The sequence below is a fragment of the Sorex fumeus genome, unplaced genomic scaffold (genome assembly GCF_029834395.1).
Source record: "Sorex fumeus unplaced genomic scaffold, SorFum_2.1 ptg000026l, whole genome shotgun sequence".
In the NCBI taxonomy this organism is placed as follows: Eukaryota; Metazoa; Chordata; class Mammalia; order Eulipotyphla; family Soricidae; genus Sorex; species Sorex fumeus.
The window spans coordinates 11,636,632-11,650,665 of NW_026606083.1; the positions used below are offsets into that span (position 1 = coordinate 11,636,632).

Sequence of the window (14,034 nt, forward strand, 5' to 3'; positions counted from 1 at the left end):
AGCACAGCGAGTAGGGCATTTGCCTTGCACGTGGCAGACCCGGGTTTAATCACTGGCATCCCATATGGTCCCCCAAGCACTGCCAGGAGTAATTCCTGAGTGCAGAGCCAGGAGTAACCCCAGAGTATTGCTGGGTGTGACCCAAAAAGCAAAACAAACAAACAAAAAACCCAAAATAAAAGAAATAATTGTCTTAAGCCCAAAATGCATTTAGTACTCTGGAATGCAGTGCTCTCCAAGTCTGCGCTCTCTCTCTGGGGTGCATGGATACATGTTCGCCAGGCCTGGTACATGTGAGCGACAGTCTCGGTGCTTGTGGGGGTCCCTCACAGAGCTCAGGGAAATGAGCTACAAGTGGCACCACCGGGGCCATACCCTTTTGTGGTGCTCACACACACACACACACACACACACACACACGACTTGTTGTGGTTGCCTGTGGTGTCAGGGACAGTAGCTGGCAGAGCTTCCAGGAAAACACGGCAGAGCTCCCAGGATCTTGCTCAGCACATGTGGGGCACCAGGGATTCGAACCTGGGACCACATGCTGGCAAGGTTTAGAACCCCTGCACTTGTCCTCCGGGCCCGCTTTGTGTTCTCACGTTCTGGATGCCCTGGAGTTCGCCTGCATGCCCTTCGTAACTCAAACCAAAGTGGTCTGCTGGGGCAGAGGGCAGAGGTGGGCGCTTGCCTTGCATGTGACTGACTGGTCTGATCTCCGGCACCGCGGTTGGCCCCCTGAGCACCTTTGGGCGCAGCCCCAAACAAACAAAAAAGTGACTTGAAGAAATGTTCCATGAAGTGGCAGTGAAGAGCATCAGGCACTTCCCCACACTCTTCCCAGTTTCTGCTGTGTGGGACCCAAACGTAGAGGTGTTGGGAGAACGCAGTGCCAAGGATCTGCGTTAAGGCTGGAACACAGCGTTTAGGAGGATACATAATCTTTTTTTGGTTTTTGTTTGGGGGCCACACCCAGAAGTGCTCAGGGCTGACTCCTGACTGCGCTCAGGATCACTCCTGGCAGGCTCAGGGACCGTAGGGAATGCTGGGGATTGAACCTGGGTCAGCTGCGTGCAAGGCAAACACCCTCCCCGCTGTGCTATTGCTCCAGCCTCAGGATATGTTATCATTTTCTTCTTTTCTTTTTTATTTTTTTTTTGGCTTATTTTTTGGCCACACCCAGCAGTGCTCCGGGCTTACTCCTGGCTCTGTCTTCAAAAAATCACTCCTGGCAGTGCTCAGGGGACCCTAGGGAGTTCTGGGATTGCACTTGGTGGGCCGTGTACAAGGCAAGTGCTCTACCTGCTGCGTTCTACCTGCTCTGGGTCCCTCCAGATGTTACACAGACTAATGCTCAGCCTAGAGCTACGGAGCCTCCCAGTCAGAGCAGAATGTCTAACCTGGACCCATGCAACCTTTCCAGTTAAAATGAATTTATGAAGCACGGGTAATGAAAATCCCATCTCTGCATCTCCAGAAGCATCCTGTGCCTTCAGTTCCGCTTTCGGCAGACGTCTGGGATTCCACGGAACAAGTCAGTCCTGGACCTGTCCCCCTCAAACAACAGCGGGAAGAACAGGCAACGTGTGCAGAGGCCCTGACAATGGGGCTGCATGGGGAGCCCCGTGTGATTGGCTGGTTCTCCCCAAGATCTAATAATATGCCTGATTCAGCTCCACGTTCCATTCCCTCCACTGGTCTTTGTCAGGAGCTGAAATTCCTGGGGACAGACGGAACTGGTTTTGCTGTCCTTTGATATCTCCCAAGCAGGGCGTGTTTTTGAACACAAAAGATAGTGAGTTTTCTTTTGGGAAACCCAGGCAAATGTTGGGGCGGTGGGGGTGGGGAGGACCCTTCTCACTTCCAAACAAAACAGGAAACTGTCCTCAGAAGCGTTATTTGATCTCCAGTCTTTCTGGGTACTGCTCAGTTTTAGGGAGTCATTCTTCACACTAGTCAGCTCCAAAGAAATCAAAAGAGATGGTTGATTCTCTGGAGGGGGGAAGGAACCTGGGGACACAGGTGCTGGGAAATGCACACTGGGGGAGGATGGGTGTTGGAACACTGCATGACTGAAACCCGACCATGAACAGCTTTGTAAGCTTTGTAAACCCGACCATGAAAGCTTTGAATCAACATCTATCATGGTGATTCGATCACTTAATCACTTAATCACTTAACTTCCCGTTAGTCGTGGATTTGCTCGAGCGGGCGCCAGTAACGTCTCCATTTGTCCCTGTCGCGTGCTAGTGTAGCCCAATGGCATCTGTTCGCTCTGGGAGCATGAAGAGCCTCAAACCGATCGTTCATGATCTTGACGAAGAAGTCTGACCATCTGGTAGGTGGGCGGCCACGCGGTCTTTTGACATCCCGTGGAATCCAGTCGGTAACAGCTCTAGTCCAGCGGTCGTCTTTAAATCTCATTACGTGACCAGCCCATCTGATTTTCGACACCTTGGCAAATGAGACACCGTCCCTGATTCTTGATCGTCGACAGATGTCAGAACTCCGGATTCTTCCTCTCATTTGAGTGAAACGTGATATTCCAAGCATAGCTCTTTTTATTCTTCTTTGGGAGACCTGAATAGCGTTCTCATCTTGTTTGCGTAGGGCCCAGATCTCTGAGGCATAGGTTAATGCAGGAAGAACAGTGGAATCAAAGAGATGTGCCCGGAGCCGGAGGTTCTTCGTCCTCTTAGCTATTTCTTCGACGTTCTTGAAGGCGTTCCAAGCCGCTCTCTTCCTCCTGCGCAGCTCGGGTGCCAGGTCATTTGTCATGTTGACCTCTCGACCTAGGTACACATAGCTGTTGCATTCGGAGATGGTCGTTCCATTGAGAGCGAATGGGGCGTCAGGAACGAGGCTGTTTCTCATAAACATTGTCTTCGTAAGATTCAGCTGTAGTCCTACCTTTCCACACTCACGGTCAACGTCGGCCAGCATTTGTGCCGCTTGGCTGATGTTTGGTGTTATTAAAACAATGTCATCAGCAAAGCGGAGGTGGTGTAGTTGCCGACCATCTATCTTCACTCCCATTCCTTCCCATTCCAGTCGTCGCATGATGTTCTCGAGGGTGGCACTGAAGAGTTTCGGTGAAATGGTATCACCCTGCCGCACCCCTCTCTTGACGTCAACGATCACTTCTTTGTAGAATGGTGAGATCCTGGTAGTGAATCCGCAATACAGCTCACGGAGGATCCTGATGTATTGGGCTTGAATGCCCTGATTGGCTAGGGCTTCAATGACCACTTCCGTCTCAACAGAATCAAAGGCCTTCTTTAAATCAATGAACGTTAAACAGAGCGGCATCTTGAACTCCCGAGAAACCTCAATGAGCTTGGTTATCGTGTGGATATGGTCGATGGTGCTGAATCCTTTGCGGAACCCGGCTTGCTCGCATGGTTGTCCTTCATCTAGTGTTCTGCCAATCCTATTTAGGATGACTCGAGTGAACAACTTGTAGATGACAGACAATAGGCAGATCAGGCGATAGTTGCCAATGTCATGGATGTCTCCCTTCTTGAACAGTAGTACGGTCCTGCTGGTTTTCCATTGGGACGGAACCTTGCATTCAGACAGGTAGCGAGTGAAGAGCCGAGCCAGTGTATTAATGAGTACTGACGGCAGGTTCTTCAGGTGTTCAGGTCTGACCTTGTCTGGGCCGGGTGCTGTTTGTTTCTTTACTGACGAAATGGCGTGTTGGATTTCGGAAGGGAGAACGTTGGGAACGACATATCCATCCTGTGGAATTTGGTATGTTGGCAAGTGGACATGGCTATCGAAGAGATTTGAGTAGAAGTCATGGATAATCTTCTCCATTGCTGTATGGTGATTCGATAACAAAATAAAAAAATAAATAAATAAAGATAGCTGGGCTGGGCTAAGCCTGAGCATTTACCTTGCATGTGTGAGACCTGGGTTCGATTCCTGGCATTACTTGGGTCCACTGGGCAACCCCTGGGAGTGTCCAATCACAGCTTGGTGTGACTCCCAAACAAAACAAAACAGATCAGAGAGTAACAAGCAAAAATATGTAAGGAAAACTAAAATCTGGAAAGAGAGAAGTCATAACACAATAGTTCACAGAAAGAAGGTGTTTATTTTTTGTGTCAAATAAACTGCTTTTCGATTCTGTGGAGTCATTTTACGTAATGCTTCAAGCGCTGTGAGGCATGAACAGAATGGTTAGTGTTCGAGAATAAGTTGTTCCTACCAACTTGTGAAAAATCATCTTGAGAAAGGGTTTCTCCCAGGGGGAAGCTGGTGCTGACATTCAGGCGGTTGAACTGCAGAGCGTAGAGGCGGGCTTTCAAAGTCTTCCTGGTTTTGGGGTTTTTGTTTTCATTTCTGGGCCAATCCTGGTGTTGCTCAGTACTTACCCCAGGCTCTGCACTCAGAGATCACTCCCAGCCGGGCAGTGGGGACCAAATTGAGTGCTGGGGATCAAATCTGGGTCGACGCACTCAAGGCAAAGTCCCTACCACTGTCCTACTGTTCTGAATGAACCCTTAAGTGTCACCACGGAGGGTGAAGAATCTCAGCTCTGGGGCGAGGTTATAAGACTCATCTGCCCACTTTGCCTCCGAGTCTAATTTCTTCCTTTCTAGAGCTGGTTCTAAAGTCGGGCTCTTTATAAACACGAAATGGGATAATGCTGAGAGACAGTTTCACTGAATCCAGAATCCAACAAATGTCAGCACTGGGGCTGGAGCGATAGCACAGCGGGTAGGGTGTTTGCCTTGCACGCGGCCTACCCGTTCGATTCCTCCGCCCCTCTTGGAGAGCCCAGCAAGCTACTGAGAGTATCCCACCCGCACGACAAAGCCTGGCAAACTACCTGTGACGTATTCCATATGCCAAACACAGTAACAACAAGTCTCATAGTGGAGACTTGACTTGTCCACTCGAGCAAATCGATGAACAACAGGAGAACAGTGCTACAGTGCTACTGCTACAGTCCACCCCAGGCCTCCTCTGCGCGTTTACATTTTGTCTGTACAGAAGTCAAGAGAAGAATAACGTTTGTGGAAGAAAAAGGGTAAGTGGATCTGCGTGGCGGGGTCTGAGAGTTTGAAGAGGCTGTGTGGAGCGCATGGCTAAGAGTTGCTGTGGGAAATGAGAACTCTCATCCTTTGCTGGCGGGACTGTGAACGTGGGGCCAATCTTTTGGAAAACTGATGCTTCTCCAAGAGGCAAAGAGACAGCCATGACAGGACCAGCATCCCCACTTCCTTGTGTCCTAATAGAAATCCGGAACCGGGGGCCGGAGCGATAGTCCAGTGGGGAGGGCATTTGCCTTGCATGTGGCTGACCCGAGTTCAATCCCCAGCATCCCATATGGTCCCCCAAGCACCACCAGGAGTAATTCTTGAGTGCAGAGTCAGGAGGAACCCCTGAACATCACTGGGTGTGACCCAAAGAGGAAAAAAAAAGAGAGCAAAAATTTGGAACCGATGTTCCAGCAGTAACTTTTCTCCAGGTGCGGTGCACAGACCCGGCTGGCTCTTAGTGAGGAGTGGATAAAGAAATTGTGGCAAGTGGCACAATGGATGGAATCTCATTTGGCACAAGCAACGATGGAGGCCCGTGGGGCAGCAGGGACCCACCTTGCAAACATGCTGAGAGGAACTGGTCAGCAAGCCGCCCGCTACTTATTTCTACTTTGAGGGAACATCCAAATGGGCAGGTCAGAGGGCAGAGAACGGGTGGTGGGTGCCAGTGACTGGCCGGTCCCTGGGTGCTCACCCATTTCCTGTCCTTCCCTGCTCAGACTTTCTCAGGTGCAAGGGGTGGAGAGTGAAAGTACACCCTCCATATTCCCCCCTCCCCCCCAAAAAAAACCCGACAAAACTAAAACCAGGAAAGGTCTCAGGTCTCCAACTCATAACCAGCTGTTTGTTTTGAGACCAACCCCAAAATGTGAGTGGAAGAAGTTGCACCACGGACCGAACCCAGTTCCAGCCCTTCAGGGCCTCTCCCAGGCCTAAAACAGGTTATTTTTTTGGGTGGGGATGGAGGGCACACCCAGTGGTGCTCAGGGATTCCTCCTCACTCTGTGCTCAGGGCTCACTGCTAGCAGGCTCAGGGGACCATATAGGGTTCCGGGAATTGAAACTGGGTCGACTGCACGCAAGGCAGGTGCCTGATGTCACCCCAACTGTGCTTTTTCCTGAACTGGAACAAGGCGCCTCGCTTCTTCTCTCTGTCCTGTTAGAATAATAACCACATCTGCTTCCCAGGGTGGCAGTGGGTTGTGTGAGATTAACTGTTCTCTGAGGCATCAGAGCAGTGCCTGGGCCTCAACAGTTGTACTCGGTGGGTGTCCAGCCTAGGGCAGGACAAGTGAGGGGCAGAGAGAACAGACCGTGGCCTGAGCTTGAACTCCTGGAATCACCCCAGGGGTCCTTTTTTCCGGGAAAGCCCTTTCTCCAAGTCCCAAAGACTTTTTAGTTTTTTTTTTTTTTTGCACTGATGTGCCAGGTGCCATCATGCCTAGGAGAGGTGTCTTCTTGTCTCGCAACTGACACATCTTTTATAATGCCTTTTCTCTGCTTTCCTTTCAAGCTTCCGAGAGGATATTCTTTTCCTGTTAAGCTGCAGAATGAGTCTTCTGCCTTCAAAGAAAAGCACCAACCTCCAGAGTCTTGTAAATAGGTTCTTGGGGCATGTTGCTGGCACCGTGAGCTGATGTTTCTGTGATGTTTTAGAAGCATATATTAGAGGGTTCACGAGTGTCAAAGACATTCCAAACTGGCCCCAAGAGCAGGGACAACATATATCCACATGTGGAAGTTTGGTTTTGTTTTTGATGTTTGGGTCACACCTGGTGGTGCCTAGGGGTACTCCTGACTCAGTGCTCAGAGAATATGTATTGTACGTTAGAAAGTCAGTTGGGGGCACCACAACAGTGCATTTGGGCTACTGTGAGTTATTTTGGTTTGGGGTCACACTGGGGGTGCTAGGACTTACTCTGGCTCTGTACGCAGAGATCACTCGTGGTGGTGTTTGGGGGCCCTTTGGGATGCTGGAATGTTGCCAGGTGAGTGCCCTCCCTGCTTTGCCATTGCTCTGGTCCTGGGTACTGTGTCTTATAGTCAGCAGCCAGTGTCCAGGACTTAGCCAGACATTCAACGTTTGGCCTCTTCCCCATGATGCTTGAGAGAGTCCCCCTGGGACAAAGTGAGGGCAGAGCCAACATGGCAACTCTCTTGGGGGACATCGAAACCAAAGGTGGGCAGCACCAGGCACAAATCTCTAGAGCCTGAAGCTATAACAAACATTAAACACAGTCCAACTTAAAAAAAAAAAAGAAAAAAGAAATGTCCAGAGTTAGAAAGCCCTGCTGAATGTTTAGTCATACCCAGAGGAAGCACCGTCTAGTAAAATGTCTCCTCTTCCTCCTCCTCCATAAATAGACCAGAGCCAAAACTGTTTCCTCTAACAGAACCTGTAATTGATCCACCTCTTCATTGAACCAATTTAGGATGCTCAATTTCCCTTGTGGAAATTGATTTTTTGCTCTGTAGTTAGAGTGAGGAGAACCCTTTTGGAAGCAGTTATGGCCTTGGGGTGAGGAGTTTGTACAACTAGAGGTCAAGAGAGCTGGTTTTATTTATTTTTATCACTTTTCCACTAATATGTTCATATTGACTTCATTTTGAAAGGGCGTTTTATTCTTTTTTAAATTTTATTTTTGGGTCACATCTGGTAGTGTTCAGGGCTTACTCCTGGCTCTGTGCTCAGGGATCACTCCTGGGATGCCGAAGATTTAATTAACCCCGGTCAGCCACTTAGAAGGCCCTATTCACTGTACTAGCTCTCTGGCTCTGAAAGGGTATTTCATTATTTTTTATTTATTATTTTGCTTTTTGGGTCACATCTGGTGATGCTCAGGGATTGCTCCTGGTCCTGCACTCAGGAATTAGTCCTGGCATTGCCTAAGGAACCATATGGGATGCTGAGGATGGAACCCAGGTCAGCCATGTGCAAGGCAAATGATCTACCAGTTGCATTATCAATCTACCTGCTGTATTATCGCTCAGGCCCTGAGAGTGTATTTTAAAGGAATTATCTACAGTAGCTTTGTTTCAGAGTTTTGCTTTAAAATGCCCTTCTGGGGCTGGAGCGAAAGCACAGCGGGCAGGGTGTTTGCCTTGCATGCGGCCAACCCGGGTTCGATTCCCAGCATTCCATATGGTCCCCCGAGCACTGCCAGGAGTAATTCCTGAGTGTATGAGCCAGGAGTAACCCCTGTGCATCACCGGGTGTGACCCAAAAAGAAAAAAAATTAAATTAAAAACAGCAAAATGCTCTTCCATTTCTTTATTAACATAAAAATGGTCCAAGAAAAGCCCCTTAAGTATCAGACTGTTTGAAACACCAGTGTGTGTCAAATTCAGCAGCAGCCCTGGGCACCCCAGGGTGCAGCAGATCAACCTGAGCTCTGCCTGGTTCCTCAGTTCCTCTGCCCGCACCCTTTCCACCTCACTGAGTGCACAGTGGGAAGGAGCAGCCATTGCACATAGGTGGAGGGGTTGGGGAGGGGGGAGAGCTGAAGTGGGGGAGAGCTTATGCTTCTGAGGTGACAACAAGGTCGGAAGAGCAGATTTGTGTCAATTCAGAGTTTCTCTGACGCCTCAGTCAGAGCATCTCCTTGTTGGTCCCACTAACAGCTCCGGACACAGAGAGCGGAAGTGCCTGTCCACGGGGCAGGGAAAACGGGGAGGTGGAGTCAGTCATCTCTCAAATCCTCAAAGCTCTCAAAGTCGGCGAGGTCCTGGCCGCTCCTCCGGGCACCTTGAAATCAAGTCTTCCCCACGTCTCTGCAATCTGAAAGGTCTTTCTCGAAGGATCCTGCACACAGCATGGCACAGGCTCCGCTGAAAAAGCAGAGAAGCAACAACCAGGCAGATAACCTGAGAGTGTCAGAGATGGCAGAATGGAACTGACAGCGGCTTGATGCCCATGATGGCTCCTTCCGAGCTGATGGTCCTGGGTCCTTCTGCCACGGTGAAGCGATTAATGTGGAATAACTCAAAACTTGCTTTTCTCTGTTTGGGCCAGCATTACCAAGTTCCCTTACAAGTCCTGAGTCCCCTTTCCGCACCCCCCGCCCCCCGCCCTCAACCTCTCCACACACACACCACTTCTGTCGTTCTGGGACACAGTGTGATTTGTATGCTGGCATTCTTTGGGGTTTTACACATTGCATGCGAGCCCCACTCACAAGCAGGAAGGCGGGCTCACGGCTGTGGGGCACCAGCGCCAGTCACACCCCAAGGACCCAGCAAACGCTTATTGAATGAGCAGGTGTTGGGACAGCTCAACAGTGACAACTGTCCTTCCCTCTCCTAATTGCTCCTCCCCTGGTTTCCTTGCCCGGCACAAAACAAAACCCCTGCCCACAGGTGCTCAGTGAAGGCTGGCTCAATTGCCTCCCTCCTCCCTGTAGCTGCACTTATCTTTTCCGTATCAGGACGCCCAGTGCTGGTTTGTTTTCTTATGCGTGTGCATCTGGGGTCCCTGGTGGTCCCTGGTGGTCCCCACGGTGCCTTTGTAGGACTCCCTACCTTGGCTTAGTTAATGTCTCACCCCTGCGGTCAGTTGGGCCCATGTAACAGAACCTGACCAAGATTACTTAAGCTGCCCCCAAGCCTCCCCGCTTGCGTCTTGTCCTGGGAGGCTCTGGCCTGGCACCCCAGCAGTATTGGGCAAGCTCTTCATCTCTCCACGGCAGGGAGCTAGGCTGGACTTGGGGTGCAACCAGGAAGTGAGCCAGGTCAGCGATATCCAGACCCTTAGCTGCTCGTGGGAGCAGGAACTGCCTAGGGGGGCCCTTGGGCCAGCTAACAGCATGGTGGGTGGGGGGGAATAGAGGGGGGCTCCTTCATAAATGTTTTTGTGGCACAAAGGATTACTTGAAGCTTGGAGCCTGGGTTGTGCAGGATGGTCCGACTCCTGCCAGCTCCGAGACCCTACGAGGGCAGGATCTGTACAAGGCTCTGCGGCAGTTAGTATTTTGCTTTTTTGCAAGCAACTCACTCTCACCTTGTCTCCTGAAGTCCAGCCACTTATCACGTATTCCCCTGACAGCGGTGAAGCAGCTCAGGGCAGAAACCAGGAAGCCAAGAGCTGGGTCCTCGGACCCGCCAGGAGGTTGCTCTAGGCTAGGGAAAGGGGCCAGTGCCCTTTGGAGGCGGGAGCAGGTGGACCCCAGAGGCTAGCGCCCTCCGGTGGCAGGAGAGGACATAGAGACGTCAGGGCCGGGGTGGGCACTCTGGAGGCTGGCCTGTGCTGCTGATGTGTTGTTTCCATAGAAGCAGGGCTTAACCTTTTAAGTGCAGATTATCAGGCTCCCTAATTCATTTAAAGTCAGGTTTCAAGCATATTGGTACTTACCGCTCAAGTACTGCCCGGGGGCCTGTCGCAGCACGGATGGGACTGCCAGGCACAGCTCTATGCCTCTCCACCTGCAAGGATGCTCTCGGGTGCAGCCAGGCGGCCCGTTTCTTTAAAAAAAAAAAGGAACTGACTTCATGAGGAGAGCAAACTTTCTGGGGGAGAGCATTAGAATATCAAGAAACGCCTTGTAGGGGCTGGAGCGATAGCACAGCAGGGAGGGTGTCTGCCTTGCACGCAGCCAACCCAGGTTTGATCCCTGGCATCCCATATGGTCCCCCGAGCACCATCAGGAGTAATTCCTGAGTGCAGATCCAGGAGTAACCCCTGAGCATCACCAGGTGTGACCCAAAAAGAAAACAAACAAACAAACAAACAACAACAACAGAACCTTGTAATGATGGACGCTGGACAGTCCCGAGGTACAGAACAGGCCTGTTCAGTTTAAGTCGTTTATTGTATTCTTCCAGAACAAATGTGAAGAGCATCTCGGGAGTTGATCTCACAACACAATGTTATACACCATTTTCCACAACTAGCCTTGCGCTGAATTTTTTAAAAGAACATAGTCATTTTAAAAAAATCTAAATATTTACATATTAATAAAACATATATACATAAGATTGGAGACATTATCCATAGATATGGATTTTTTTGTAATGCTAAGAAAGCTTATAAAAAACGATTTCTGGGTAGAATCTGCACAGTAGTCATAGTCAGTGAAACACAAATACAGTTTTGACTTAGAAAACATAATCTTCCCGTGAGCTGCGTTTCCAATATGTGGTCCCGTGGCACATACCAGGGAGTTGGGCAATGCCCCCTCCCCAAGCACTGAACACTCGAGCTGTGGCCCCGTCTGCCAAGGTTTTTGCCAGTTTCTGATCTGGCGCATCTATCAGGGCCCACAGTTGGAAGATAAATGCTACGGCCTTTATTAGCAACACAGTGATCTCGGACAGGCCACTAATTGATCTTTTCAATTCCCTTGAGAAATACTTCCTTCGGAGAGGCCCAGGACAAGTTTAAAAACCCTTTGCAGAAGAACAAAACCTCTGGTTCCTGGTACTTCATCACATCATCCCAAAAACAAAGGGGCTGGCTTCAGGGGGGAGGAATCCTAAGGGTCCTGAAATGTCCACGGCCAACTAAGGTTGTTATGGAAACTCTTTCCCCCTTCTTCCTGCAAAAGGAAGGCAAGACAGCACAGGTGCAGCAGTCTGGGACTTGAGGCGAGACATGCACACATGTGTAGGATGTAAGTGTCCTTCTGTACTTAGACCCCTCAAGCGGCACCTGTGGCCAGTTTTGTCACATGACAGGGCAACCGGATGGCTGTCTTCAGAGGAACACGGACCCACATAGACTTCTTTCTTAATTTAGGTGTGGCACCGCACCTCGACACAGTAGGAAGGAATTTAGGTTCGAGGCCTGGCTAGCCAACAGGGTCACCAGTCCCTGAGGAGTCCTGGGCCTCATCTGAGCCGATGTGTCCAGTGTGTGTGTGTGTGTGTGTGTGTGTGTGTGCTGGAGGGGTGACTAAGGAACCCTTTCTGATACTGATTTGACAGTGCTAGGGAATGGCGTGGAATTTCTCAGCACTCCGAATCTCTTCCAAGACTTTGGGTCAAGCGTCAACAACTCCAACGAATTTGCTTTGTACCCCAAATGCAGTCATTCTGGATAAACGGTATTTTAAATACGCCATCAAAGAAAGGAAATCTAGAGGTAATTTTTTTTTTCCTGTAGATCAAAGGGCCAAACGTGGCAAGATACCACTTTAAAATTAATTTAACTTTTCATGTCAGTTGTATATCAAGTGAAGGGCAAGTGCCCTAGGAAGCAAATCAAGTATATACTAGTGATTAAGTGTGTTTGTGGCTCATTGCCACATCATGCCAAAGCACTGGCTCATTCAGAGTTAAGCCCTCTGTTAAAACACTTTTTTTTTTCCCTTTATGGGTCGCACCCGGTGAAGCTCAGGGGTTACTCCTGGCTCTGCACTCAGGAGTTACTCCTAGCGGTGCTGAGGGACCCTATGGGATGCCAGGGATTGAACCTAGGTTGGCCACGTGCAAGGCAAATGCCCTACCCGCTGTGCTATCACTCTGGCCACATCTTTCTAAGAATTTATGTATCATTTGCACTTAGTTACAAATAGTTATTTGGAGGGGAATTGATGCCACAGCAGATTTTATTTAGATCAGAGCTGTCCTGTCGCCATGGATAATATTTCATCTTCTAATCCAATAAAGACCTAATTAGTTTTGGCCTTCCCAACTGTTCTCTCAGGACCGGAGACAGACATTCTCCTTTACACTTGCATCTAAACAATTTAACTGAAAATAAATATGCTTCAGAAGTCCACATATTCACATTAAAGGTCTGGGAAAAACAAACAACAGGAAAGAGAACTGCTTTCTTTTTTGTTGTACAATAAACCGGATCACATGTTGGACATTTGAAGGGTGATAAATCAACTCTGAAAATGATCTTTAAAAAAATATACCAAATTGAAGGCTTGATTATCACATGTTACAAAGGAAGTGCATGAAAAAGATTCCAACATGACGGGAAACTTCACAGAACACCCACTCTCTGCGGTCACCAGGAAACGCGCCGTGGCTCTCTGAGGAAGTTCCAAGAGGAATGTTATACGGCGAACGAGCGGCGTCATGGAATGCGGCATCAGGCGGTGAAATCGGGCGCCGAGTTCGCTGTGTTTTCCCTCCTGGTGTCAAACATGTTCCCTACAACAGAGATGACAAAATGAAGGGGCGTCACTTCCAAAGGCACCTCCGATCTTTAATGGCAGTGACCAGAGGCAGAGTTCCGAGTGGACGAGGAAACTGTATTTCCTAGTCCCCTCATGGAGGTCCAGCCTGCGCCCCTGGGAGTTTGTCCTGATTACTGTCAAAGGCAAACCCATGGCGAGGGTTACTACAAGCTGGAGTCCATCCGTTGCATGTGCCGGATTGGAAAACGCCTAAATAAAGTGGTTTATCTGGAAAGCAGGAGCTTTATGCAGATGTTAAAATATGATTGAGGGGGCTGGAGCGCTAGGACAGTGGGGAGGGCGCTTGGCTTGCATGTGGCAGACCCGGGTTATTTTCCTGGCACTGCACAAAGTTCCCTAAGCCCACTAGGAACAATTCTTGAGCAGAGAGCCAGGAGGAAGCCCTGAGCACCGTCAGGTGTGGCCCCCAAGCCCAAACCCAGGCCCCCAATACCACGCAGGGAAATGCTGGCCTTAGGTGGCAGATTTCTGTGTGATGGAAAGGCAGGGAACCCAGAGGCCAGGCCACCAAACCCGCGTGAGAGCCGGGCAAAGTGTTTTCGGTCTCAGGTTCTCCTATCTGGAACCAAAAGGACTGGGTAGACCACAAGCTCTTTAACGTCCTTCTGATTTCCTGAATGTCTTTTCAGTTGCATAAGATGGTTCTCCCATCCCTCCTATACCATTCTGAAACATTTCTCTGCCTTATGGGGTAGAAAAAGGCAAAGGAATCATTTCAGGGGGAATGGCTTCCCGATGATACTATCTTTGGAATCCACTGGGTCAGAGGACCTCAGGAATAGCAGTGCAAATGCCCTGGGGCCCCTGGGGAAAGGTTGGGAGGGTGGGACTGAGAAATC

The 14,034-nt window shown here is 49.7% G+C and overlaps 1 protein-coding gene across 1 annotated transcript in view; it reads right to left on the minus strand.

Annotated features, from left to right (window-relative positions):
* Positions 1 to 13,086: 13,086 nt before the first annotated feature.
* Positions 13,087 to 14,034, minus strand: part of BEND7 (BEN domain containing 7) — an 86,152-nt gene continuing 85,204 nt past the window's right edge. The window contains exon 9 of the mRNA XM_056114649.1: positions 13,087 to 13,148. Within this exon, the coding sequence (XP_055970624.1) occupies positions 13,087 to 13,148 (62 nt within the window). The remainder of the gene's footprint in view (positions 13,149 to 14,034) is intronic.